Source organism: Symphalangus syndactylus, chromosome 5 (assembly GCF_028878055.3).
Source record: "Symphalangus syndactylus isolate Jambi chromosome 5, NHGRI_mSymSyn1-v2.1_pri, whole genome shotgun sequence".
NCBI classification, from domain to species: Eukaryota; Metazoa; Chordata; class Mammalia; order Primates; family Hylobatidae; genus Symphalangus; species Symphalangus syndactylus.
The window spans coordinates 68,071,683-68,096,952 of record NC_072427.2 but is presented as its reverse complement, the minus strand read 5'-3'; the positions used below and the strand labels follow the sequence as shown (position 1 = coordinate 68,096,952).

The 25,270-nt window shown below is 38.5% G+C and overlaps 1 protein-coding gene across 3 annotated transcripts in view; it reads left to right on the top strand.

Moving 5' to 3' along the window:
• Positions 1–25,270, top strand: part of ITPR2 (inositol 1,4,5-trisphosphate receptor type 2) — a 506,561-nt gene that overhangs the window by 163,577 nt on the left and 317,714 nt on the right. For all 3 annotated transcript variants that reach the window (XM_055280315.2, XM_055280317.2, XM_055280318.2), the window contains exons 13-21: positions 112–272; positions 10,636–10,777; positions 13,143–13,304; positions 17,739–17,911; positions 18,893–19,012; positions 19,131–19,316; positions 20,477–20,728; positions 21,173–21,317; positions 22,881–23,031. In XM_055280315.2, coding sequence (XP_055136290.2) covers positions 112–272; positions 10,636–10,777; positions 13,143–13,304; positions 17,739–17,911; positions 18,893–19,012; positions 19,131–19,316; positions 20,477–20,728; positions 21,173–21,317; positions 22,881–23,031 — 1,492 coding nt within the window. The remainder of the gene's footprint in view (positions 1–111; positions 273–10,635; positions 10,778–13,142; positions 13,305–17,738; positions 17,912–18,892; positions 19,013–19,130; positions 19,317–20,476; positions 20,729–21,172; positions 21,318–22,880; positions 23,032–25,270) is intronic.

Genomic DNA, 25,270 nt, shown 5'->3' with positions numbered 1-25,270 from the left:
GGATGATCTATTCTTGTCTTATATTTCTTAAACAGTACTAGATGTGTTAGTCTTCAAAGAATATTGTATAGTTGTTTATAAAACTAATCTTAATGGAAAAACACATTTCAGATTGGAACCTGCCAAACCAAAGAAGATAAAGAAGCGTTCGCCATCGTGTCTGTTCCACTGTCTGAAGTTCGAGACTTAGACTTTGCCAATGATGCCAATAAAGTACTAGCGACCACAGTTAAAAAGCTAGAAAATGGCACAATAACTCAGAATGAAAGGAGGTAACTCTTTAACTGAGTCTTAAATAATCAAGAGTCAGTCGTCGTTGTTATAGTAAGCCTGATGTGAATGAATGACTCTAAGGGAATATTTAGAACATTCTCGATAGCACACCTGCTTCTGAATGAGGTGGGAACTTATTCCTCTTGATCATAGTGAGTGAATGAAATTTGTCAAATTTAAATCTGTTAGAATATTTACTTGTCCCATTTTAGCTTTATTGAAAATAGTTTTAAGTTGCTTTCTGGTCATTCTTTTTTAAATCCTTTGTGAGAGATTTGCAATACCTTTTGCTGCACATGATTTGATATTTGGATTTAGAGTTCTAAAGGACCTAAAGGAAGGTTTGTGTTTCTCTGATCTTATTTATTCAAGATGCATTTCTCAGCTCTGGTACCACAAAACAAACAGATAAGTAAAACCAGAAAAAAAAATCTGCAGGGTGTAGTTCTCTGCCCTCATAGCTTGTTCAGAGAAACTGGAACGTTGATTCTTCAGCTCTGGTTTTGGAAATAAGTAAGAAAGAGAATGATATTGACAGCTAATGATTGTTGCATGCCTGCTTTGTGTCAGTTACTAGGTTGGGCACTGTAAATATATTTTATCTAATCCTTCAAATAGCCTTGAAATAGGTATTCCCGTTTTACATAAAGGAAAACTGAGGAGGGTAAGCAAACAAGGTAAGGCTGCATAGTTAATACGGAGGGGGGATTCAATCATGTATGGTTTAAAGTCTGTATGCTTTGCAGTATGCCTAAGCACAAGCATCCTCTGTATTTCCTCTCTTCATGATCTACTACATGCCTTTTAATTTAAACAAGAAAAAGCTATTTGCCAATTTCTCAGGCATTCAGACATTGGAGCTCTCATACACAGCTGGTGAGATGATAATTGATGTATGCACCTTGGAAAATAGTTTGGCAGTAACTAGCAAAATTAAAGAAGCAAACACCCCATGACTCACCAATTCCACTCCCAGGCTGAACATTCTTGAACATCTGTCCAAAAGACTCTCCTTCACATGTGTACCAGGACACATGTTCAAGAATGTTCAGCTTTGTTTGAAATAACCCCAAATGGAAAACCATCCAAATGTCCATCACCAGTTGAATAGAGGATGAAAATTGTGTTATTTTCATACAATGGAATACAGTTTTGCAATGAAAATAAATGAACTACATCTATGTGCAATGGCGTGGCTAAATTTAACAAATCGATTGGGTGAAAACTAGACACAACATTCTCTGATAAATCAGGTAACAAAATGTATTTGATTGATGGAATTTTGAAGTAAATGTGATTTTATCCATCAGTTTCTGAGTAACAAAGAGCACCAAGTTTTAATTTAAATAGGGGATTTAACACTAGGGATCAGGGAGTTTAGTTATGAAGAGTTAAAAAAATTTAAAAAACAGTGTAAGCTGTTGAAATGGCAAGTGAATTATTTTAATGATGTAATAAAATATTTTTAAATTTTGACAGTGATCATTTAATGAAAAAACTCACCAAAATGTCTGCATTTGAATTGTATTGATAATGTGGGACATATGTGTAATTCAATATATACATATACCCATATGTATATACAGAAAATTATTTTTAATACTTTCCTACTGATATGAAATTTAAAATGGAAATTTTGTGAGTGTTTTTCTTGCCCAATAGAGCCTAATTGTTTCCTTTTTTTAGTGATTTAACAATCTCTCGAGGGCTGCACCTTTAAATTCCCAGACTGTCAATAGACATGTACAGTATATGGGATAAGGTGGACACAAGTGCACATATAAGTAAAATCTTCTTAAGACTTTTAACTATTCATTTACAGTAGGAGAGTATGTAGAAATCACCATCCACAAGTCATAATTAGGTTGTGTGCCTACTGTAGTTTTATCCATTTCTGTATTATATAAACTTTTGCATATTAAAATTTGATTTTTCCCAGAGACAAGTATTATATACTGTATCTATATTTAAATCAAACTGTGGTAATATATTTCTCAGAAAATAATATTGGGGACTATAGCCTGAACATGTGGACTTGAAGCAGCATGGAGGAGGTTGATCCCGTTGTGTATAAGTTAATATGTGATAACTATTGAATCTTGTACAAAAACAAAAATGAAAAAAAAAAGAAAAGCAAAAATACAGTTTTTATTTTGAAATACAAAAAAAAAAGAAAACTAGACACAACAAAGACATTCACTGTAATACTATGTGTGACATTCAAAAACAAGCAAAAACAAACTCCATTTCTTTGGGGGCGTTTAAGCAATTAGAAGAACCATAAAGAAATGCAAGGAAGTCATTGTGACAAAAAACATGATGGTGTTTCTTCTTAGAGGGGAGGGAGGAATTATGCTCCCTGAAGGTTTGAAAGGCTCCTGCAGGGTTCCGTTTCCTGCTCTTGGTGGTGACTTCATGGGATTCACTTTTCAGTAGTCCTTAGCTGTATGTTTTAGAACCTTTTAGATATACATCTTACAATACAAAAGAACAAAAAAATCCAAGTTTGCTTCCCTCCATCCCTGTCAATTAGAAAAAAATCCTAAATATGCAAACAAATGGAATAGCTGTTTCTCAGCTTCCTCTCTATTCTTACCTCTATTTTTTTCCCTGGCAAACTTACATTTCAAAACAACTATTGTATATTCAGTCACACCTCCAACCCCGTTAGGGGAAATGAATAAAGGCCGGAAGCAGAAACAACTGGCCCACTTTTATGGGCTATAGACAATTAAATATCAGGGCTAAATTATGGCAGGAAATGGATTCTGATGTGCAGATAGGAATTTTTATTTGCCTGTTATTGATCTAACTTTTCCTTTTGTGAATCTATTTCTTTGTTTCTAACACTCTTACATGTGCACAGCAATTTACTTGGCTTCACTTAAAAAGTCTCCCTTGCTAAGCATTAAGGTATTCCTTGGAGAAAAGGACAGATAAAAATTCAGATTATGGTCTCTCCACCATCGCTGACTGGAATCCTGTGCAAGTCACTCTTCCTCAGTCACAGCTGGAGATTATCTTAACCTCTCAAGATGATTCTAAGGAAGGTGGTGGACTAGAGAGCATGCATTTTTATTTCCTTTGCTTCTTTCCCTTCTGTTTTGGAGTGAAAAACATCGTATTAATAGCAAAGAGAAGGCTTTGCCTAAGAAATATGAAGGTACAATTATTGATCTTAACTTAGTAATTTCATTCAGAAAAGCCACCTCCCATCAAAATTCATTCAAAGCTGCCTGTCAGTAAGGTAGAGCTTATTGGCAGAGTCAAATGCATTTTTATTATTTTCTCAGTTTTGGAATTGAATCTAAAGTTATTTCTGAAAGTAACTGACAACTCTGACTTTTTTTCCCCCTATGGAAAATGAAGTGATTATTATCTGTCTCAAAAAGTCTGTGTTGCTTGAATTTTTTTTTTTTTCTCTCTCTCTCTCTGTCTTCCCTTTTTACTTATCCCAGGAATGAACATGAACCCTGGAAGTACAGCTCTTGTGTTATGCTTCAAGATCCTCAACCTTAGATATTTTTCAATGGAATTTTCTAATCTTATTCTACATAATTGCACCCACAAAATAGAGAGGACTGGGAACATGTTGTCAGGGATGGAGGAGGGAAGATGGAGGGGTGTCAGCTGCCATCCAGAACTTGAGGAAGTGACACAGGCAGTCCTCGACCAGCATTTCTGCCCTATGTTTACCTCTGAGGGTACACAAAATATACTGGGGTTTCTCTCAAGCAGTGAGAGTTCAGAGATGTGATTAATTCAGTATTACTGAACTCCTGGTACGTGCCAGGCACTTGGCCATGCAGCATGGGTATACGTAGTGCTAATGTGGTGGTGAAGGCCACAGACTATCCCATGTCTCTGTGAAACTTACCCTCTTGAGGGATGGTTCTCATTCCCTACGACAGGAGCTCAGGATCTAGAACAGGGGTCATCCACCATGTGATCACCAGATCAGATGTCGTTCTGATGTTGCTTCTCTGAGCAACATCATTTTCTCTTAAATTTTATTTGCCAGGTATGACTATCCTGACACCAGCAATCTTTTGTTTAATATTTGCCTGCTGTGTCTTTTTCCATATCTTTTTATTTCAGATTTCCTGGTCATTTTGTTTTAGTTGTGTCTCTTATGAGCAGCAAGCAGCAGGTCGATTGTAACAATCTAATCTGATAGTCTATTTTATTTATTTTTTTTTGAGAGAGGGTCTTTCTCTGTTGCCCAGGCTGGAATGCAGTGGTACAATCATGGCTCACTGCAGCCTCGACCTCCTGGGCTCAGGTGATCCTCCCACCTCAGACTCCTAAGTAGCTGGGAACACAGGCATGTGCCACTACACCCAGCTAATTTTTTGGATTTTTCTAGAGACAGAGTTTCGCCATGTTGCCCAGGCTAATCTCAAACTCCTGAACTTAAGCAATCTACCTTTCTTGGCCTCCCAAAGTGCTGAGATTATAGGCGTGAGCCACTGTGCCTGGCTGATAGTCTATTTTCATTTGCAAGTTTAATGACTTTGTATTTGACAAATTCATTTGAATGCATTTTTATTTTTTTTTCTTTCTTTAGTGTAGCTTGTTTTCATTTCCTTTTACTTCTTTCTTGCTTTCTGCTAGATTAACAAAGTTTATATTCCCCTCCCACCCAATTTACTGTTTTCTCTACTGATTTAGAAGCTTTAGGTCATATTTTCATTCATTAGCAATTACCCTTGAATTCTTATCATACATTTTGACTGTATATTCTTCCTGATAAACTTGAAGTTACTAAAGTTTTTCTCCCTCCCATGAAAGAAAAGTGCTGCAGCACGCTTTGGTTTTGTCCTGACATTCTCCCTCCCATCTTTCTTGTAGTAGTTGTCTAGAACCATAGTTCTGTGTTTCTTCTCTTCATTTGTAAAATTTTATTTTAATTTGATAAATACAAAAGAATAAATATCAATATAAATCATGATGCTTTTTTTTTTTTTTTTTTGAGACGGAGTCTTGCTCTGTCACCCAGGCTGGAGTGCAGTGGCGCGATCTCGGCTCACTGCAAGCTCCGCCTCCCGGGTTCACGCCATTCTCCTACCTCAGCCTCTCCGAGTAGCTGGGACTACAGGCGCCCGCCACCACACCTGGCTAATTTTTTGTATTTTTAGTAGAGACGGGGTTTCACCGTGGTCTCGATCTCCTGACCTTGTGATCCGCCTGCCTCGGCCTCCCAAAGTGCTGGGATTACAAGCGTGAGCCACCGCGCCCAGCCTTTATTTTTTAATCTTATTTCAGTAGTTTTTGAGGAGAGAAATTTAGTTTCTAAATTTTTTTTAGTGATTAATTATATTTTTTAAACAATTTTACCTCTTCTTCTGCCCCTTTCTTTACGTCTTCCTCCTGCCTTTATTACTTGTATCTCACTTATTCATTCTCTTTTCATCTTGCTGAAATATATTCTTTAGTCCATTCAGTGGAGAGGCCTATGGGTTATAATCTTTTTAGGTTTTACATATATGAAAATATCTTTATTTTGCCTTTACTTTTTTTTTTTTTTTAAGACAGAGTCTCACTCTGTCACCCAGGCTGGAATGCAGTGGTGTGATCTTGGCTCACTGCAACCTCCACCTCCCAGGCTCAAGCGATTCTTCTGCCTCAGCCTCCCGAGTAGCTGGGATTATAGGCACCTGCCACCACACCTGCCTAATTTTTGTATTTTTAGTAGATACAGGGTTTCACCATGTTAGCCAGGATGGTCTCGAACTCCCGACCTCAGGTAATCTGCCCGCCTTAGCCTCCCAAAGTGCTGGGATTACAGGTATGAGCCACCATGCCCAGCCAGAATTTACTCTCTTAACATATTTCTTTTTTATTTTTTTTGAGACAGAGTCTTGCTCTGTCGCCCAGGCTAGAGTGCAGTGGCACAATCTTGGCTCACTGCAATCTCTGCCTCCTGGGTTCAAGTGATTCTCTTGCCTCAGCCTCCTGAGTAGCTGGGATTACAGGTGTGTGCCACCACACCTAGCTAATTTTTGTATTTTTGGTAGAGATGGGGTTTCACCAAGTTGGCCAGGCTGGTCTTGAACTCCTGACCTCAGGTGATCTGCCCGCCTCCGCCTCCCAAAGTGCTGGCATTACAGGCGTGAGCCACTGTGCTCTTGCCTTTACTCTTAAGTGATACTTTATAGAGATGGTAGATTGATAATTACTTTCTATCAGTATTTTAAAGCTATAATTATTTTCTAGCATCTCTTGTTGCTGTTAAGAAATCTGCTGTCAATAGACTTGTTATTCTTTATTGGTAATCTTTCTTGACTTGGTAATTTTGTAGATTATCTTTCTTTGCTTTTGATGTCTTAAGTTTCACCATGATGTGTTTACAAAGGAGTTTTATTTTTGTTTTTTCTCATTTGACACTTAAGGTATACTTTTAATCTGAATACTTATTTCTTCCTTCAATTCTTGGAAAATTTCAGCCATTTTCCTGCAAATATTTCTTCTTTGTCTTTTTCCTCCTTTGTGTCTTTTGGAACTTTTATGAGATATATGTTGGATCCTCTTAATTCCTCTTCTTTCTCTCTTAACTTCCCTTTTATTATTTACCTTTTAATATTTCTCTGTGCTATTATCTGGATCAATTTTTGATACTGCCTTATAGATTAATATTTTTAGAATGTATATAGAATAATTTCCCTTCTTCAGTTAAATTTTTATTTAAATAATTATAATAATAATTATTTTTTTTGAGACAGGATCTCGCCCTGTCACCCAAGCTGGAATGCAGTGGTGCAATCACACAGCTCACTGCAGCCTTGACCTCCCAGGTTTAAGCAATCCTCTTGCCTCAGCTGCCTGAGTAGCTGGGACCATAGGTACATGCCACCTCACCAACTAATTTTTGTGCAAACGGGTTTCACTATGTTGCCCTGGCTGATTTTGAACTCGGGCTCAAGCAATCCCCCTGCCTCAGCCTCCCAAAATGCTGGGATTACAGGCATGAGCCACTGTGCTCAGCCTATAATTTTTATCTCTCAGATTGTTTTTTTTTTTTGTATACCCACCTATTTTTCATTTATATTGGCCCTTTTAAAATACGTTGTCTTTTTAATATATTGCTTTCTTTATCTCTTTGAAGACTGAATACACATTCATTTAAAACTTATTTTGAAACTGTTTTGTTACTCGGATTTTGTTGGTGGTGGAGTAGCCTCCTGATACTGTATAGTGACTGTCTTCCTCAATGTCAGCTTTCCTTATGTGCTTTGGACTTTTACTGTGCATGATTTTCTTAGGTGGGAGATTTTTGTTTTTCCTTTCTCTACATTCAGTTGTCTTCTCTATCAGTTTTATGCTTGCTTCTACCCGGCTTCCCTCAACTAGGCCAGAGCTAGATCTGATATTGAGAGCTGAGAGTCCATGTTCTCTGGTAATTTGAGACTTTAATCATGGAGATTGCTGGTGGCTGGGTCCAGCCCTATCCACGTGCATCCATTGTTTCCTGCTACCACTGCACAGCCAAAGCCCAAATAAGGGCCACTGAACTTTAAGTTTTCTTTAAGAGGTTAGAGAAGCCATATGTTTGTCTCTGCTTCATATGTTTAGTTTATTTCCCTATCTTGTGTTTTTGGTCCCTCTTACCTTGCAAGAGTTGAACATCATCCCTGTTCCTCACTGTGTTTTTCTTATTTTGTTCATTTTCCATAAAGCTTAAAAAGCAAATGCGTGAGTTAGTAGAAGCTAACCACTGCCCAGTATAGAATCAGAGTTTGATCTAAACTGAAAACAAACCAGGTTTTTGTTTTGCCACAAAGGGGATGCTTGAGGTGCAAGGTCAAAAAAAATGTTTCAGCAGTTTCAGAGGTCAATAGAGAAGGTTGCTCTTCCTGGCTTCCATGGCCTTGTCGTGAAGAGGTGGGCTTTACATGTAGGGTTGACGTATCGTGATTTGCAATCAAGACTGTTAATGTTCGTCATCATCGTTCCATTAACCATCACCAATTTTCAGGGCATTTGAATGACTTTGAAACAGAGCGATCTGTAGTTGCTGACAAAATTTTACTTCCTTAGATATCTAAATATTTGATTATAGTTATTGAGACAGCAAGAGAAAAGGAATCTTAATAATTTAAAAAATAAAATACAAATATTTATGCTCAAACTGGACTTGCATTGGGCATATAGAAACTGAAGTTCAACTTTTTTTCATTTTGCTGAAGTAACCTCAGCTCCAAATTTGTTTTGTTTTGTTTTAAGAGCAACAGAATGATTCGGAGGACATTAAATCACAATTTCAAAAGAAGTTCACACTACATTTTGATGCACATGAAATGCGTTTTACGTTTCTGTGGCTGCCTTCAGAGATTAAACATAACTATGTCAGTGAATCCTATCAGTTAGACACAATTTTCTAAAAGAAACAGACTGGGTTAAAATTTAAAATAGGCATACCAAGAAAACATAGAATCCCAGGAATTTTGGAGTGGAGTTTATGATCCCTGGAAGTATCCTGAAATTTCTCTGGGTGACTAAATTACGGATTCTAGGTGTGTCCACTTGGCTCCAGGAAGTGCATTCCCTTTCAAGACGTAAATCGGGAGATAGGATCAAGATGTTTTCTTACCAAAGGTATTGAAAGAGAAGAAAAGAGATGTTTTCCAACTGAATACATTCTATACTTCCTAGAATTGTTGAAGCTCTTAAAGTGTAGTTTTCTTATGAATGTATTCATGATTAGCATCGTTGTATTCACATGCTAATAACAGTGAATAAAGATACTAACACTATATGGATAAAGCTAATTTAACTATTTATTGGTCAGCTTTTGTTCTTATTCCAAAAAAATTCTGTGTTTATTGAATAATTAAGTTGTATACTTTACCATTAATACAATTTAAAGAATGCCTTGACCCTTCCAATACAGATTCCTCATCTGTTTACCCATTTTTGCAATAGCGTGAACCCCTGCCCCCTCCCTCAATCGACTAACACAAATGGTAAACGACAAAGAGCAGGCAGAGGAAGGAGGAGGAAAAAAGTGAAGAGAGGAGGGGCTTTAAGACACTTCCTGTACTAAATGCCATTGAAGTTCAAGTAATAGTTGTAATAATAACCAAAATATAGATTTAGAAGTGAACATTGGTGTATGGTTTTAGAATTTCATGATTTTGATAGGTCATTTAATACTTCCAGTATTTTGAGTGTCAGATTGCTTACTCTGTCTCTATTCATAGGTCATTTAAGTTTTTCCTGTTCTGTACATTGGGTAAGTTGAAATGTGGTGAGGATTAGGAAATGTAGTTTGAGTTAACAGTAAAAAAAAGAAAGAAAAAGGATTGGAATTTAGGAATTTAGTATAGCTATTTTTCCTTAAGCAGAAATATGCTGCTTTGCCAGTCAGTTGTGGAAAGGCGTCTAGTGGTGTCATCCTGTCAACTCGTGTGTAGTTGCTACTCACATGGCTTTATTTGATAATAGTCTGCAAACACTTGATGAGAACTGGAGGCGCAAGTAGAGGTCGGAGATGCTGGAGAAGGAATTTTCTTTGTAAAGGTTTAGGTAAACAGTAACTGCCTTAGAGATTATCTTTTGTCAATTAAATACTTTTTTTGTTATAAAATACCTTGTTTTCAAGTGTTTCAGTTCTTCTTCTTCTTCTTCTTCTTCTTCTTCTTCTTCTTCTTCTTCTTCTTCTTCTTCTTCTTCTTCTTCTTCTTCTTTTCTTGTTCTTCTCTTCTTCTCTTCTTCTTCTTCTTCTTCTCCTTCTCCTTCTCCTTCTCCTTCTCCTTCTCCTTCTCCTTCTCCTTCTCCTTCTCCTTCTCCTTCTTCTTCTTCTTCTCCTTCTCCTTCTCCTTCTCCTTCTTCTTTCTTCTTTCTTCTTTTCCTTTTTTTTTTTGAGACGGAGTCTTGCTCTGTCACCCAGGCTGGAGTGCAGTGGCGCAGTCTCGGCTCACTGCAAGCTCCGCCTCCCGGGTTCACGCCATTCTCCTGCCTCAGCCTCTCCGAGTAGCTGGGACCACAGGCGCCCGCCACCACGCCCGGCTAATTTTTTGTATTTTTTTAGTAGAGACGGGATTTCACCGTGGTGTCGATCTCCTGACCTCGTGATCCGCCCGCCTCGGCCTCCCAAAGTGCTGGGATTACAAGCGTGAGCAACCGCGCCCGGCCTTCTTGTTATTTAATAAAAAGAAATTTCCATGGATTTGAGTTCCACTCCTGAAGAAAAAGTAAAAAAAAAATGTATCTATCTGTCTGCCTGTCCGTCCGTCTATCTATATCTATCTATCTATCTATGTATCTATCTATCTCTACCTACCTACCTACTTATCATCTATCTATACATTTTCCAAAATTAAGCATACTGTAAAATAAAATTTCCTTTTCATTTTGTAATAGGTTTGTAACCAAATTATTGGAAGACCTCATCTTCTTTGTTGCTGATGTGCCTAATAATGGACAAGAAGTTCTGGATGTGGTTATCACTAAGCCAAACCGAGAGCGTCAAAAATTGATGAGGGAACAAAACATACTGGCACAGGTGAATTTTTTCATGTACTAAATTTGTATATTTTATTTTCTGAATTACAGTATCAGGAAAGTCTTTGTATTAGTTATCTATTACTATGAAGCAAATGATCTCAAAACTTAGTGGCTGAAAAGAAGATACTTCTTGCCTCACAGTTTCTGTGGAGTAGCGATCTAGGCGTGGCTTACATGGGCAGATCTCGCTCAGGGGCTGTCACCAGGCTGCAGTCAAGGTGTTTGCTGGGGCTGCAGGCATCTCAAGGTTCAACTGAGAGAGGACTCGCCTTCCAGCCCTCTCACATAGGCATCTCTCAGGAGTGCCTCAAGACAAGGCAGCTTGCTTTCCTTAGAACTGAGGGATCCAAGAGAGAACTAGAGAGGATGCTCAGGTGGCAGCTTCCATCTTTGTATAACCTAATCTTAGAAGTAACATCAGTTCTACTGTGTTCTATTAGTTAGAAATGAGTTAATAAATCTAACCCGTAGTGAAGGAGAGAGGATTCTATGAGGCTGTGAATATCAGGAGGCAGGAATATCAGAGACCATTGTAGAGACAGCCTGCCATGGACCTCCAAAAATCCCGTATAGTCAGACTATCTCCAGAAAACGTGTTGGAAAAATTCCTAGGTAGAATTTCCAGGTGAACTTGGAAAGTGCCCTCTCCATCTGCTTCCTACTTCTTTCCTTCTCTTCCCTAGGAAAGTAGGACAGTCTGTTCATCAGCTCACGAGTGCTCTGTACAATATTCTAGTTTTTTTCCCTGAAAGTACAGAACTGCTCCTGTATTACATCTTCTTGAAATTGTTCATAACATGTCAGTAAATTGATTCACTTCCTAATGATATGCACATATGGACATGCCTACATTTATGTATTATTTTTATTCTATGAATTGCTATTTAAATTAATGAGTTTCTTCATTAATGAAGTACAGACTCAAGGAAGATACTTAAAACATAAAAGTAATGTTCTTGATGCACATATTCTTATTGATTTGGGAAAGGAAAATAGTAGACATGATGTTATTATATGTAGCTGATTGTCTGAAAATACAAAATCAGCTTTTTTCCTCAAATAAAATAAAGATTGCAAATCTAATAGGACTTTTTTTTTAGTAATTATTATATAAAAACATTTGATTTCAAAGACTTTTAGGACCTTGGATGATTTATTTATTTATTTATTTATTTTTTGAGACGGAGTCTTGCTCTGTCACCCAGGCTGGAGTGCAGTGGCACAATCTCGGCTCACTGCAAACTCCGCCTCCCGGGTTCATGCCATTCTCCTGCCTCAGCCTCTCCGAGTAGCTGGGACAACAGGCGCCCGCCACCACGCCCGGCTAATTTTTTGTATTTTTAGTAGAGACGGGGTTTCACCGTGGTCTCGATCTCCTGACCTCGTGATCCGCCCGCCTCAGCCTCCCAAAGTGCTGGGATTACAAGCGTGAGCCACCGCGCCCGGCCTGATTTATTAATAATATTTTAACCAATATATGTCAAATATTTTATTTTTGTGTGATAAATATAAAATTAAAGGCTTAGTGAATACAAAATTATTAAAGAACGTTTAGTTCATATCATATTTCATGAATTCCAAAGAATAATTCCTTTCTATTTTGCTTTCATGTATTAATGCTCATGCCCTTGACCATGCTCTTTCATAGACAGTTTCCTCATTCTAGCAGCTCATCTCCAGGTGATCCCTCCTGCTGTCTTGCTGCCAAAAAGAGTTATATTCCTCAATGCTTTTTAAATGCTTCCTAACTGCTAACCTTCTTACAAGAATCTGGCTTACTGGGTGCCACCAGCTGCCCATGTGGCTCCTAATTTGTCACATTTGAATGCTGATACGTTCATCGATTTGGCCACATCTTTGTGTACAAACAACAGTAAATGAACTCTTTTATAAAGCAGTTTAGAAGCAATGTTTGGAAGTCATTTTCTGATGTCAGTTTTGATGAAAAGTAAATGTTTTCTTTATATTATTTTGATTTTGAAAGGTTATAGAAAATAATAGAAACTATAAAGCCCCTAGAAATCAAGCTACATTTTAGTTCATCTGAATCTGTTCATGTAACTTGGTGAAATTGAACATCTTCATATTTCTTATTTTGTAAAATATGATTTCTAAACAAAATTAAGCATTTTATTTAAAGAATGTTTTTGTCACTCAATGTAGGGGACCCTTTTAGCAGTGCTTTTCTGATCCTTGATATGTTGGTCCTGTAACCTGTAAATCTTTTTGTTTTTCCCCTTTACACTAATAATACTCAAATTTATATGTGTTTTTTCAATCAATGTTCTTGCTTGTTAAAAAAAAAAAAAAGGTTGCAAAACATTTTATTCACCAGAATAGGTGGCTGTTTTTATTCCTGATAGGTATTTGGAATTCTTAAAGCACCCTTTAAAGAGAAAGCAGGAGAAGGCTCAATGCTGAGACTTGAAGATCTGGGGGATCAAAGATACGCACCCTACAAGTACATGCTGCGGCTCTGTTACCGCGTCCTGAGACACTCTCAGCAGGATTACCGGAAAAATCAGGTCAGAGGGTAGCCCCCATTTTAAACTGTTCCATATTTAAAGTATGGGCAAGGTTCTTTGGTTATAATTCTACAGCATAGAAAGTAGGAATGGGAAATTTCACTTTGAAATGAAATATTTTGTGTTGGGCAATACATAAAAATGATTTGTAAGTATTTTTGAGTTGTACTGAACATGGCTTTATTCTTCATATGAAATTAGAATCACTGGGGGAGGATGTCCTGAGTACTGATATGTGCCTGTTATTGGCTCCTGGTGGCTAGGACATCCTGGATCTATTATGTAAGGAGGAATGGAACATTTTTGGCTTGAGGAACATGTGAGGTACAGCATCACTGTGTATGGACCAAAGAGGTTATAGTTCAGTGGAAAAGATATGATGGGAGACAAAGAAAAGACACAGAGAGAAAAGATAGAGTTACGAGAATTCACAAGAGGGAGAGCCCAGTGGTGGCTTTGGGAACCAAGGAAGGATACTTGGAGAAGGAAGCCATTGGGTAGGATGAGAATCATTTTCATAAATTGTACAGGAAGAGGTATTTGTGAAGAGAGATCTATGAAGTGAGAATGACAGATGCTAGAAAGGGCATGTTTCCCCTAAGATATTTGCAACTGCTGAGGTCAGGGAACCCAGATGGATCTAGGGGTACAGCTAACAGTTGCCAGTTGCAAGTGAAATTTCTCTTAAGTCTCATTTTTATCTTAAAAATACAAGCCAGGTGGTGTGGCTCAAGCCTGTAATCCCAACACTTTAGGAAGTCAGGGTGGGGAGATTACTCGAGGCCAGGAGTTCTAGACCAGCTTAGGCAATATAGCGAGGCCCCCATCTCTCCAAAAACAAAAAATATGGTGGTGTGTGCCTGTAGTTCCAGCTACTAAGGAAGCTAAGGCTGGAGGATCACTTCAGCCTAGGAGTTCGAGGCTGTAGTGAGTTATGGTCACACTACTACACTCCAGCCTGAGCAACAGAATGAGACCTTGCCTCATAAAAAACAAAACAAAACAGCAACAGAATGAGACCCTGCCTCATAAAAAACAAAACAAAACAAAAATCACAAGCTTAATATTTTGCAATGTGTTCAATAATGTAAATGTCGAACATAAAATTGTGTAAAATTAATTATTGTTTGATAAATTAGGGTTTCTCTTAATCCATTTGAGGGCAGAGTGCATCACTGTAAGTTTCATTGACGAGTTTGGTCCATGAAGAAGGACGGTGTGGGAGAGGGCTGGAAGGGCAGGGTGGGCTGGGCCACTAAGGCCTAAGATGTCAATCCTAGAAGGTAGAGGTTATTTGGGAAGAGTTAGTAGGATTTATTGTGTGCTTACTTTGTACCAGGCTCAGTTCTAAATACTTGTCATGAACTAATTCAGTTAACACTGAATTAAGATGAAGGACAGAGGCACAGAGAGGTTAAGTAATTTGTCCAAGGTGATAGTTTAAGAATGGAACCAGTATACAAACCCAGGCTCTGAATCATCACACTATTGCGTCTTGGTAGTTTGAACATTTTTGGGGAAGAAAAAAAGATTTGCTTTAGGAAGACTGTGTTCAAATGTTTTGGCTTCATAATTCTGTTTGAAGAGTAAGAAAGGTCTGAAAAGAGTATGTAAAAACATTAGCTAGAAGATAAATAATATGGCAAAGAATAGGAGTAAGAGTAAGGGGCGATATAAACAAATCCTTAAATATTGTCTAATATAATCCTAGTTATAAACACCCTTCTTGCTGATCCAAATGCTGTCACTAGAATTATTTTTGCCGACTTCACTGGGTTCCTTTAAGATGACAAGATGAAGTAGATAGTGTTGTTCATAGTTTTTAGAAGAAGAATTAAGTACCAGAACATTAAATGGCCTCCTTCAAGCACTCAGAGGCAGTGTTAGGGGATGCTCCCAGTATCAGACCCTGAGTTCTTTGTGGAGGTCTGGAGTGGGGAAGGGAAATGAGAGGCTGCTCAATGTTTACTCCTTGCTCTCATTTTTCTTCTTGGATTTGGAGAAATACGCTTGCGAGACTGGTCACCACTTCACCCATGCGAGCAGTGCTGTATTATAGAGATTGACATTAACAGAACAAAAACCTAACAGGTCTGTAGAGGCTACCCAGGGCCCTCAGGCCCATCAGGACCCATGATGTGCACCCTCCTTGATGGCTGTCAGCCTTTGGAAGGGTGCTTGGGGCCCCTTCCCTTTTCTACAGCCCTATGCTTCGGGATGGCAGGTCCCAGATCACTTTGGATTTGGTTATTCTGCTAGTCACTAGTAGGTTCCCTGGGCGACGTGTCTTACCTGGTGTCAGTTCTGCCTCTCAAGGTCTGGCACACATGGTTCTTTCTCACACCCCTCTCAGTCTTGGCCAGGGATCAGTGTGTGCGCACACACACACACACACACACACACACAAAAGCGCGCACGCATGCGCACTCCCCCCACCCGCCCCCCCCACACCCCTACCTAGTCATATCACTCCTTTCAGGTACATGTTTATGCACTTTAGGGACCTGCTTTCTGGGTTTCTTTGGAGCGTGGAGTTAGAGCATAGATGGTAAAGGAATAAATAATCCCTAGCATTTGTTAAGGGTTATATTTTATTTTTCTTCCCTTTCTATTGTGTGTTCTAATTGAATCTCAGTGATAGCTGAGAAATGTTTTTCTCATTTCTATTGAGTTAAGAATGCTTGGTAGTAAGCATAAAGCAGCTTTCTGATTTTTTTAGAACATGATTTTAAAATGTTCTATATTATTATTATTATGTAGTATATATTATATAGTATTATGGCTATAATTACTTTGTTTTTCTTTATCTTCACCTATATGTTATAGTCCTAATAGGAAGTTCATTTGTGACTTAACACTAACCCATGTATTTAATATTGAAGATCTATTTATTACTATTTATAACATTTGATACCACGTCTAATTTCATTTAGTTGTTTATTAACATCTTTGGATGTTTGCCTCATACCAGAGTGTGACTACAGTAGTCATGAAAGTGTGTAAATCAACATGTATCCTTAAAATGATATAGTAACAGAAGACATTTACTTTACTTAACTGGCTACCCAGTACACAAAGCCATCATTCTGAAAGGCCACAAAAATGCTGCTTAGCAGATAATTAGATTTGTGCAACCAATATCATTTTCAAGGAATAGGTACATTCCAGTAAATTTTCCTAAGGCAAAACTACTTTCTAATCAATAAATTCTCTCATCAGAGAAACAGAGACACATTTCCAGGGAGAGTCTCAAGGAATCAAAGTAAGAACCTTTCATGGTGGAAGGGGGAGAAGCTCACCAGTCCCATGGCAGTGTGAGATGTGCTGCTTGTAGCTAGAACGTGGGAGATGAACAATAGTGGTTTGGGATATAGGAAAATTAGTGTGATGAATAAGGAGTAGATCAAACAATAACATGATTGAACCTCCCCAGTCGCTTTATCTTACTTTTAGCATAACCTCTTTGCCCTTTACCATGGCTCACAAGGATTATTTTGACGTACCTCTCAAACTTCAACTTTGCTTTCTGCCCGTTACCACTGCCTAGCTACAATGGCCACCTTCTGTTGATAGAACACAAGCTTGGTTCTACTACCACAGGGCCTTTGCACTAGCCACTCCCACGGCCTAGATGGCTTCCCTTTAGGTCTTCCAATGGCTGCCTCATTCTCTTCATTCCCATTGTAGCTCAAATGTCACTTCTTCAGCATAGGCCTTTAAGAAACATTTATTGGGCGAATGGATCTAATCAATAAAGTGATTAATCACATTGCCCTGTTTGGTAGCTTTTTAAAGATAAAAAGTATATGACATTTTACTATTATTTTAAAGAAAAGATCTTACAGATCATTCTAGCCTATTCACAAAAAAGGAATCAACCCAAGTCCATCTAGGATCTTCAAGTAACAACCCAGGTGTCATGTCTCATGAATGAAATGTCAGGCAATCATTTTCTTTTCTATAATTATGCCCAAATCATTGGCTATGACTTTAAGTAAGAGATAGAAGAAAAGCCTCTGTTAGACTGATGAAATCCAAAGTTATTGTGTCATAAAAACTTATTTTAATTAGATTTATTTTTTCCACTTAGCCTCTGTTAGACTGATGAAATCCAAAGTTATTGTGTCATAAAAACTTACTTTAATTAGATTTATTTTTTCCACTTTGGAAATAGATATTTCCAAAATACCTATATTGATAATTATTTCTAGGTGTATAATTTTTTAGTAGAAGTTCAATAATGTATATGCCAGTATGTTTTCATGTCTTTCCTCAAAAAGCTCTATTTATTGAAAAATTTACTTGCTTTTCTTTTGAGAAAATTTTTAGTGAACTTTCTGTTATGAATAAATTAATCAATGTTGTTGACCCTAATAGAACCTGTTATTTGTAAGCTGTTTGGCAGTGTATTCTGACAGCCTTTCTTCTTTGCAGGAATATATTGCTAAGAATTTCTGTGTCATGCAGTCCCAGATTGGCTATGATATTTTGGCAGAAGATACTATCACAGCTTTGTTGCACAACAACAGAAAACTACTAGAGAAACATATCACAGCAAAAGAAATAGAAACATTTGTCAGTTTACTCAGGAGAAATCGGGAGCCAAGGTTTGAAATGATTCATGCGGTATTCTTTTCTAGTGGAGATTGCGGCTTTATGTTTTATTTTTAGAACTTTTAAAAGTTAGAGTTCTTTCACATCACTAACTTTTATGGACGAACTGTGTTGGGCTTATTGCTATAATAATTGTATATAATAAAGAGTTATTACCTCATAAGAGATCAAAGCCCTTTATAGACATACTTAAGTGTGATTGATTTTTACTCTGAATCCTCATGATTTTATAGACTTTATGGTTTCTCAAAATACATTCATACACATTATCTCATTTAGATCCTTGCACACTTGTATGAGATACACTAGTTATACATTATTATCCCCATTTTAGAGATGAGAAAATAGAAGCCTAGTGAGTAACTTGCCCAAGCGTACCCTAATAGGAATAGAATACGAGGTAAATCAAGGGTTTCTGACTCCACATCAAGTTCTTTTTCTGTTGTACCATGCTGCCTTATCTGGAAGAAATGAGTGCAGACAAGTCAAGCCAATTGGCAACATTTCCTTAGCTAATTAGCACAGCAAATAAATGCTAGAAGGTAGAAATGGGCCTCTGACTTGATCAGGTCATAGTAATTTTCATTAGGTGTGTGCTCTGTTTCTATTTTATTCAGTATGGCATTAGCTTTGATCTGCCTTTGTTTTGATATTCAGCTCCGGGGAGACTCACTTTAGGGGAGATGAATGATTTTCTAAACATAAGTCACGGTGCTGTGGGAGGAATATCATAAAATAAATAGAAGCAAACGCATCCTTTTTGAAACAAGACTTGTATTAAATAAAAAGAATTGTATGTTTAATTTGTTTCTAATGATGCAGTAGATAAACAACACATTAGACAAATGTTGTGTGGAAATAATATTAAAACATATAATAAGTTTATTTTATTATATTCCAAATTATGTCTTTATTGTGATGCTTTTATAAAATGCTTTGTCTTCATATTCCATTTGATTTTTTTCTTTTGCCAGGTTTTTGGATTATTTGTCAGATCTGTGTGTGTCTAATACCACTGCTATCCCTGTAACTCAAGAACTCATCTGTAAATTTATGTTGAGTCCAGGCAATGCAGACATTCTCATTCAAACTAAGTAAGCCCAGATAATGGATGCATCATTTTCCTGTTGATTATTTTTAAGAATTGTAGTTCTTTGTCATATTTACAAGTGTACTTTTTAGTAGATTTTTGTATGTGCTATTTATTTGAAGGGTGGTCTCAATGCAAGCAGACAACCCCATGGAGAGCTCCATCCTTTCGGATGACATTGATGATGAAGAAGTTTGGCTCTATTGGATTGACAGCAACAAGGAACCTCATGGCAAAGCTATCAGGCACCTTGCTCAAGAGGCAAAAGAAGGCACCAAAGCTGACTTAGAAGTTCTTACCTATTACAGGTTAAGTATTGTAGGCAATCTTACAATAATTTTCAGTCTCACATCTTAATTGAGAACTGGTTCTCTGTAGCCACTAGTTAGGTATCTATGAAGAGGCAATTTTAAAAGTAATGTCAGAACTAGGGTAGCTGAAATATTTAGTATTATTTAAAATATTCAAAATAAAAGTTAACATTTATGTTTTCCACATACACCACTTGTAATTTCCTGGTTTCTTACTAGCTTGGAATTATTGTGCAGCCAAAGGCTTTGTCCTCGTATTGAGTGGAGTGGAGGCAGATGGAGAGACATGTTAGGACCTAGGTGATGGAGTTGAGAGGGATATAGACATGGAGCTAAGGAAGCTGATCTGGCTACCAGAGTAGCTCAGAGCAAGTAAGCCAGTAGTTTAGTATAGAGTGGATTATGAATATGCAGTGACCTAGGGCCTAAGAGAAACTGGTGCCTGTAGTTATGAAAGTTCAGCACTGGAATATGGCAGCGGAAGTACTGAAGGCAGTTCCTGGTGGTCAATACATTGGGAGCAAGAACCTAGCTGGCATCTTTGAGTTGCAGGGATAGAAACCCAAGGCAGAAGCCTTGGGGCCAAGTTGGGCCCAAATGGCAACAATCAGACAAAGACAGACGACGCGTTATGTTCCCTGGTTTCTACAGCTATAGCAACCAAATCAAAGGCTAATTCTTTATCTCAAAACTGGGCTGATAAGCCAAGTGCACTCATGCCATTTGGAGTGATCACTTTTGGTTTGGGAACTGAGTGGGGCAAAACCTGGAGTGTAGACACTAGAGCCAGAAGCTGAGTGAGGCTGGGGAAGGTGGAGAGAGATGGTTTCACGTGAGCTGTTACCCATAGCCTTCAGCCTGAGTGCAGTTATTTGTAATCCTGGGAAACCCAGAATGGAGTGCCTAGTGACACTCTCCAGCAGACACATTTTGCTGAAGCAAGTAAGAGGTATTGTAACTGGAGGGACATAGAGACAGTTTCATATATGTCTTGTCATTTGATCTTAATGGTTAACATACTACAATCAAGAGTTTGACTCCAATATCATGAATGCTTGGAAATACAGGTGTCTTAAACATAGATACTGATTGGTACTATGATGTTTGAAGATTTCCTTGAGATAAGACAATAATGTAATATGTTTACCATTTTTAAGGTACCAGCTAAACCTCTTTGCAAGGATGTGCTTGGATCGCCAGTATCTGGCCATAAACCAGATTTCTACACAGCTGTCTGTAGACCTGATCCTGCGGTGTGTGTCGGATGAGAGCCTGCCGTTCGACCTCCGAGCGTCCTTCTGTCGCCTCATGCTCCACATGCACGTTGACCGGGATCCCCAGGAGTCCGTGGTGCCTGTTCGCTATGCCAGGCTCTGGACAGAAATCCCCACAAAGATCACAATTCATGAGTATGTTTGAAAAGAGGTCTTGAGGCTTTGGAATTCATCAGATGAACTCCACATCAAATGTCTACAGTTTTGAAATGAAACATGTGGAAAGGCATTTGTGTATCCTGTCTTGGATTGTTAATCTTCTAAATGCAAATAAGATACTTGTTTTGAAGGGTGAAATGATAACTCTCAGTGGTAATAAAGGCACTTTCTAGAAAACAATATATAATATTGATGTAATGAGCAAGAATTTTAAGTACTTAATATTGTGGTAGACTGATATAACTGCTTTACACGTGCTAACTCATTTCACAACAGCCCCATTTTACAGATGAGGACCCAGCCCCTAGGAAGGCTAACGAATTTATCCAAGATTATGCACCCAGGAAACTACATGTGTTTTCCTATTTTTAAATGATTGCAATCAGTTTAACTTGCATTTTCTTCTTTCTCTATTTCCAGATATGATTCTATAACAGACTCTTCCAGAAATGATATGAAGAGGAAATTTGCCCTGACAATGGAATTTGTTGAAGAATATTTGAAAGAAGTTGTAAACCAGCCCTTTCCTTTTGGGGATAAAGAAAAAAATAAACTGACATTTGAGGTACTTTTTCCCTCTAATATTTAGGATGTTTTGGTAACTGGGTAGTTTAGTTCATGAAGGTATTATTTTCTCTGCCATTTTTTTTTTTTCTTTTTTTGAGACAGTCTCACTCGGTCGCCCAGGCTGGAGTGCAGTGGCGTGATCTCGGCTCACTGCAAGCTCCACCTCCTGGGTCCATGCCATTCTCCTGCCTCAGCCTCCCGAGTAGCTGGGACTACAGGCGCCCGCCACCACGCCTGGCTAATTTTGTGTATTTTTAGTAGAGACAGGGTTTCACAGTGTTAGCTAGGATGGTCTCGATCTCCTGACCTCATGATCCACCCGCCTCGGCCTCCCAAAGTGCTGGGATTACAGGCGTGAGCCACCGTGCCCGGCCTTCTCTGCCATTTTTAAAAGATAGATTTGGTGCTTTGATGTCCAGTACAAAACATTTTATTTATAATTGTCTATTAATTACTATTTTCCTTGATTTTTTGTTTCATTTGTGTAAGATTTTTTGCATGTAATAAAGTCAGTTTTGCATATTTTGTAAAATGTTTGGATACTTTTTTATCTCTATGGAGATGTTTTTATTCTCATCGAACTGAATTGAAATACTTTCAGTTTGGGGATGTACTGACAAAACTAGAGAAAGGATGCTGTTACTTGATAACTGGTGTATTAGCTACCTACTGGTGTATAACAAATTACTCCAAAACTTTGCAGCCTGAAGCAACAAACATTATCATAGCTTCTATGGGTCAGGAACCTGGGAATAGCTTAGCTGGGTGGTTCTGGTTCAGGGTCTGTGATGGAGTAGGCAGCAAGCTGTTGACTGGGATTGCAGCCATCTGGGGCTGGACAGTCTGTTTCTAAGGTCACTGGAGGGGTTGTTGGTGGCCACACCTCCTTGCTGGCTGTTGGCACCTCAGCTTCCTGCCATGTGGGCCTTTCTGTAGGCTGCCTGGGTGTCCTCATGACATGGTACCTGGCTTCCTCAGAGCAAGCCATCTGAGAGAGAGAGAGAGAGACAGTACAAGGTGGAAGTTGCAGTCTTCTGTAATCTAATCTTGGAAGTGACATGTCATCACTTCTGTTGGTTACTTGGACCAACTCTGATACAGTGTGGTAGGGGGAGACTGTGCACTGGGGGCCACATCTCACTTGGAATGTCCTGTGCAATCCACAAGACCACAAAGCAGCATAGGGAACATAGATTTCTGGGCAAATTTCTTGGATAACAGCCATTTATTAAAGTAATTAATTGATGCAACCATTTATTAAGTGGCATCCTGCTGACTTAAATTACTTAATGTTTAATTAGGATGTAAATAATTCTAGTGTAAGTTTTGTTAAGTACCTTAAAGCACTCTGAGTCTTGCTTGGATTTAGTTCTAGACTTGAATAAATCAAAGTTCAAGTGGTTGCTTTTGCAAGTATTTTAATTCCTAGGTGTTTAAGAATTAGGAAGTTTAGAAATTGCTGTGCTAATTTAGATAATAAAAAAGCCAATGTTTATTTCAGTACCCAATTTTTTTTCCACTCTTTCACCCTCCCCCTCCCCGCTTTTTTTTTTTTATTAAGGTGGTCCACTTGGCTCGGAATCTTATATACTTTGGATTTTATAGTTTCAGTGAGTTATTAAGGCTAACAAGAACACTTCTGGCTATTTTAGACATTGTACAGGCCCCCATGTCATCATACTTTGAAAGATTAAGCAAATTTCAAGATGGAGGTAAGAATTTGGGGAAATGTGATAATATCATTGTTATTACTTGGAAGTAAGATAAAAAACAAAACTACAGAGAAGGGGTTGCTATTGTGTACCTGCTAATATATGTGTGCATATGAACACAATTCCTATGACAGGGCTGAGTGATAATAAGGTGGATTTACAAACATGCATCTCTGTTTATGATGCTAAAGCTTTGAAAGATGAATTCATAAGGTCAGATTCCATCTTTAGCAACTAACAGTATAGCCAAGCCACTTGTGAAAATATTATGTGTTAAAAAATGAAAACATCTTGATATTTGTGGTCATCTGGTTCAAGCAATTCTCCTGCCTCAGCCTCTTTTATTTTTACAAATACAGATTAAATTATAAGGTGTCAAAGAGAGAATAGATTTGAAGGCTGTGCTCCACAGCAGAGCTTAGACAGAAGCAAGGAAGGCCAGGCACGGTAGCTCACGCCTGTAACCCCAGCACTTTGGGAGGCCAAGGTAGGCGGATCACGAGGTCAGGAGATCGAGACCATCCTGGCCAACATGGTGAAATCCCGTCTTTGCTAAAAATGCAAAAATTAGCTGGGTGTGATGGTGTGTGCCTGTAATCCCAGCTACTCAGGAGGCTGAGGTAGGGGAATTGGTTGAACCAGGGAGTCGGACGTTGCAGTGAGCTGACATTGTGCCACTGCACTCCAGCCTGGTGACAGAGTGAGACTCCATCTCAAAAAAAAAAAAAAAGAAAAAGAAAAAGAAAGATTCAAGGAAAGGGCTGGCAAGGTATCATGCCAGAGAAGGAGTGAATGCCACGCCAGTGTGGGAACCTGTGGAGTGAAGTGGATAAGAGAATGGGCTTTCAAGTTAGAGTGCCTGTATTCAAATCCTGTCTTGACCATTTATAAGGTACTTGTCTTCTCTATGATTTTTCTTTTCTCATCTGAGATATGAAGATGATAATAACAGTATCCTTCTCACAGTTTCCTTGCAAGAATTAAGGGAATGTATACAATATATTCAATGGACTTTCAACAGTGCCTGTCTCATAAGTCAATACAAAGTTTTTATGACAATTGTCTTGGGTTGGATACCCTAAAAACACCCTGATCTAGAGGCTTGTTTGCAGAAGGTATATCGAAGGGTGCACTTGGATATATACCTGTAAGGAAGTGAGGAAGGTAGGACTGGGCAGGCAGAGAAGCTCATTTGCAATGCAGTTATGACTGAGACCTCAGCTCATCCTGTACGGAGTTCTGGAGCTGGGATGCTCTTTGGAATTGTCGTGAATTAAGGCAAAGGGGGCCACACTTTGTATCTATGTATCAGCCAGCTATTAGCTACTTGGCTTCATCCTGGAGGGGGCTGTGTAACATTGGGTAAGAGTCTGGCCTAGCAAGAGGTACAACTGTTAATAGTTAGCAACAAGGATGCCCAGCAGCTGGGGCGATAAGAGCCTCAGCCCTGAAAAGGGGACATGGGTGGAGCACAATAGTATCCACTACAACATCCACTACAGGATTAAAAGGGCAAAACCAGAAACCTAATTTCAGACATAAAGAAGAAATACCTAGTTAAGAATTATAAATGAGCAACTTACAGTAAGCTGAAGTAATTAATTGCTGCTGCCCAAATCTCAATTTCTTTTATAGCTTTCAAAAAACTGTACAAATCAATAAGAAGCCAATTGAACCACATAAATCCCTCACCTTCAGCATAACTAGAAGCGAGGGGACAGTGCAAATGCTAGTTACTGTAAGTAGAAAAATAAATATTCATTTTTAGTACAGCTGCCTGGTGAGCTCCCATTGCAAGCTTTGAGGATGGTGAGTGGTTTTTGGAGAAACCGGGGAAGAGAAAAGGGATCGTGTGCAAAGGGAATGAAATGAAATTGTATGAAAATCACCCTCAGAAAGAGAAAGTCTATCTAGGTGTGAAAATATGGAAAAAGTATTCAGGTAGATAAGAGCACCAACTTAAAAGGAAGGGACTTGAAATAGCACAGGGAGCAGCTGTGGAAAAGCAGTGCTTCTAGGGATGAACAAGGTTGCAGGTAAGGGAAGGGCACCCCTTCGAGTCTTTTGGTGAAAGAAAAAGAGGCAAGATGGGGAGATCTAGAATACCACAAGACTAAAGAAACCTGAAACGTGGATGGACATATCACTCCTCCACCGACCTCCACCAAAAGCCAAATTTTGAAGAAACTGCACTTCATGACTCTGACAGGAGGGGGCGCTCTTGAACCAGAGATCCTTA